Genomic DNA, 1726 nt, shown 5'->3' on the forward strand with positions numbered 1-1726 from the left:
AGAGGCATATAGAACAGACCCATATATAGAGGCATATAGAGCAGACCCATATATAGAGGCATATAGAGCAGACCCATATATAGAGGCATATAGAGAATATGGTGCCATTTGAGAAGCAGCCTAAATCTTCTAAAAGGACTCTAGCCCTCTAAAGTGAACCTCTATGAGACTGAGCCGCACACTAACCACCTCTGTTTGGGTCTTTGGTTTATTGAGTCCCAGATGTACAGAGTTCTGCTAACTATCTTCCATGTTGGAACCAACAGCTACATAAAGACAACATTCTTATCATTCTAAGCATTTGTCTTGCAACTTTTCATTAATTGCGTTTGCCAAACTGTGTCTAGTGTATCTATGGATCTGCTTAGATCTATTTTCAGGACAGCTCCATCTTGTGGATTCGGTTGTGTTCACTTTGGCTCCCAGTGCTCAAACCCTTTCTTGACAAGGTCTTACAATCAGTGACATCATCGCTCTATCCTTCTTGCTCTTCTGTAAGCGCCAAAGGGAGAGAGAGAGACAGATGAAGGCTTTGTGACATCATCCTCTCCATGAGCGAGGAAGAGAGGGAGCGGAGGCGAGAGGGAGAGTTGAAAGAATGTGAAAAGAGAAGAAGCATGGCAAGGAGAGAAAAGAGAGCTCTCAGGGAGGCGATGGATAGAAAAACAAAGAAAGAATAAGGAAAGAGTGGCGGAAGAACTGATAGAGGAACAAATAAAAGAACGAAAACAAGAAAATGTAATCATGAATGAGTGAATTGAAGAGGGCTGGGAAATTAAAGAGATTAAGGGAATAGATGATGAGATAATAATTTAATTTAATGAATGTGTGAATAACCAAAATCCTTGAAAATAGCATTGGTTTCTTTATTATTCCAGCAGCAAAAGCCAAAATCAAGAGAAGAGTATTGTGAAAACCATTAAGTCATCACCATGCTAACATGTGCACTGAAGTGGGTAGTAGTGAATAATGGTTAAAAGATGTATATCCCCAAACTGCTGGAGCTACTGAATCAGAACTTCCAGAGGAGATGTATGAAGCGGGATAGTGAGGAGAGACTATTAAAAAGATTTTCAGCTAACCAATTGGATGAGTGAGAGAGCTTCAGGTAACCAATCAGATGAGCGAGAGAGCTTCAGCTAACCAACCGAGATGATGAGAGCCGTGGTCAACTGGTGACCTATACTGTATTAAAACCCAGCCTTGTTCTCCGAGTGTAGGGTGTGTTATAGAACAAAACATGGAGTCATGACATAGTATGACGTGTAAGATAGACCAAGTGAAATAGGTGATATGACAGAATGATGTATCAGTGTTTCATGAGGGGTTGAAATGAGAAAGGTGTAACAACTGTGTAACAACATGTGGTTTTCACTACGTTACATAACATTATCTGGGTTCTGTTAGCTTAGCTAAAAAATGTAATCACTGTGTGTGTGTGTGTGTTTGTCTGTGTGTGTGTGTGTGTGTGTGTGTGTGTGTGTGTGTGTGTGTGTGTGTGTGTGTGTCAGAGTAGAGAGTACTGAATCATTTGTTTACCTCTAGGTCACCTTTAGTGATACAAGCCTCTTCCACAGTGAACTGCAGGTCTTCCACTTTCCTGTCAGACAGATAGAAAGAGTTATCCTATCCACCTCTCCTCCAACATCCCAGGCTCCAGCCCCTACCGTGCAAGACACACACCTCTCCTCCAACATCCCAGGCTCCAGCCCCTACCGTGCAAGAC

The 1726-nt window shown here is 42.0% G+C and overlaps 1 protein-coding gene across 1 annotated transcript in view; it reads right to left on the bottom strand.

The window, feature by feature from the left end:
- Nucleotides 1–1726, bottom strand: part of LOC111980033 (CAP-Gly domain-containing linker protein 1-like) — a 38195-nt gene that overhangs the window by 31317 nt on the left and 5152 nt on the right. The window contains exon 6 of the mRNA XM_070449539.1: nucleotides 1540–1626. Within this exon, the coding sequence (XP_070305640.1) occupies nucleotides 1540–1626 (87 nt within the window). The remainder of the gene's footprint in view (nucleotides 1–1539; nucleotides 1627–1726) is intronic.

The sequence above is a fragment of the Salvelinus sp. IW2-2015 genome, linkage group LG20 (genome assembly GCF_002910315.2).
Source record: "Salvelinus sp. IW2-2015 linkage group LG20, ASM291031v2, whole genome shotgun sequence".
Classification (NCBI taxonomy): Eukaryota; Metazoa; Chordata; class Actinopteri; order Salmoniformes; family Salmonidae; genus Salvelinus; species Salvelinus sp. IW2-2015.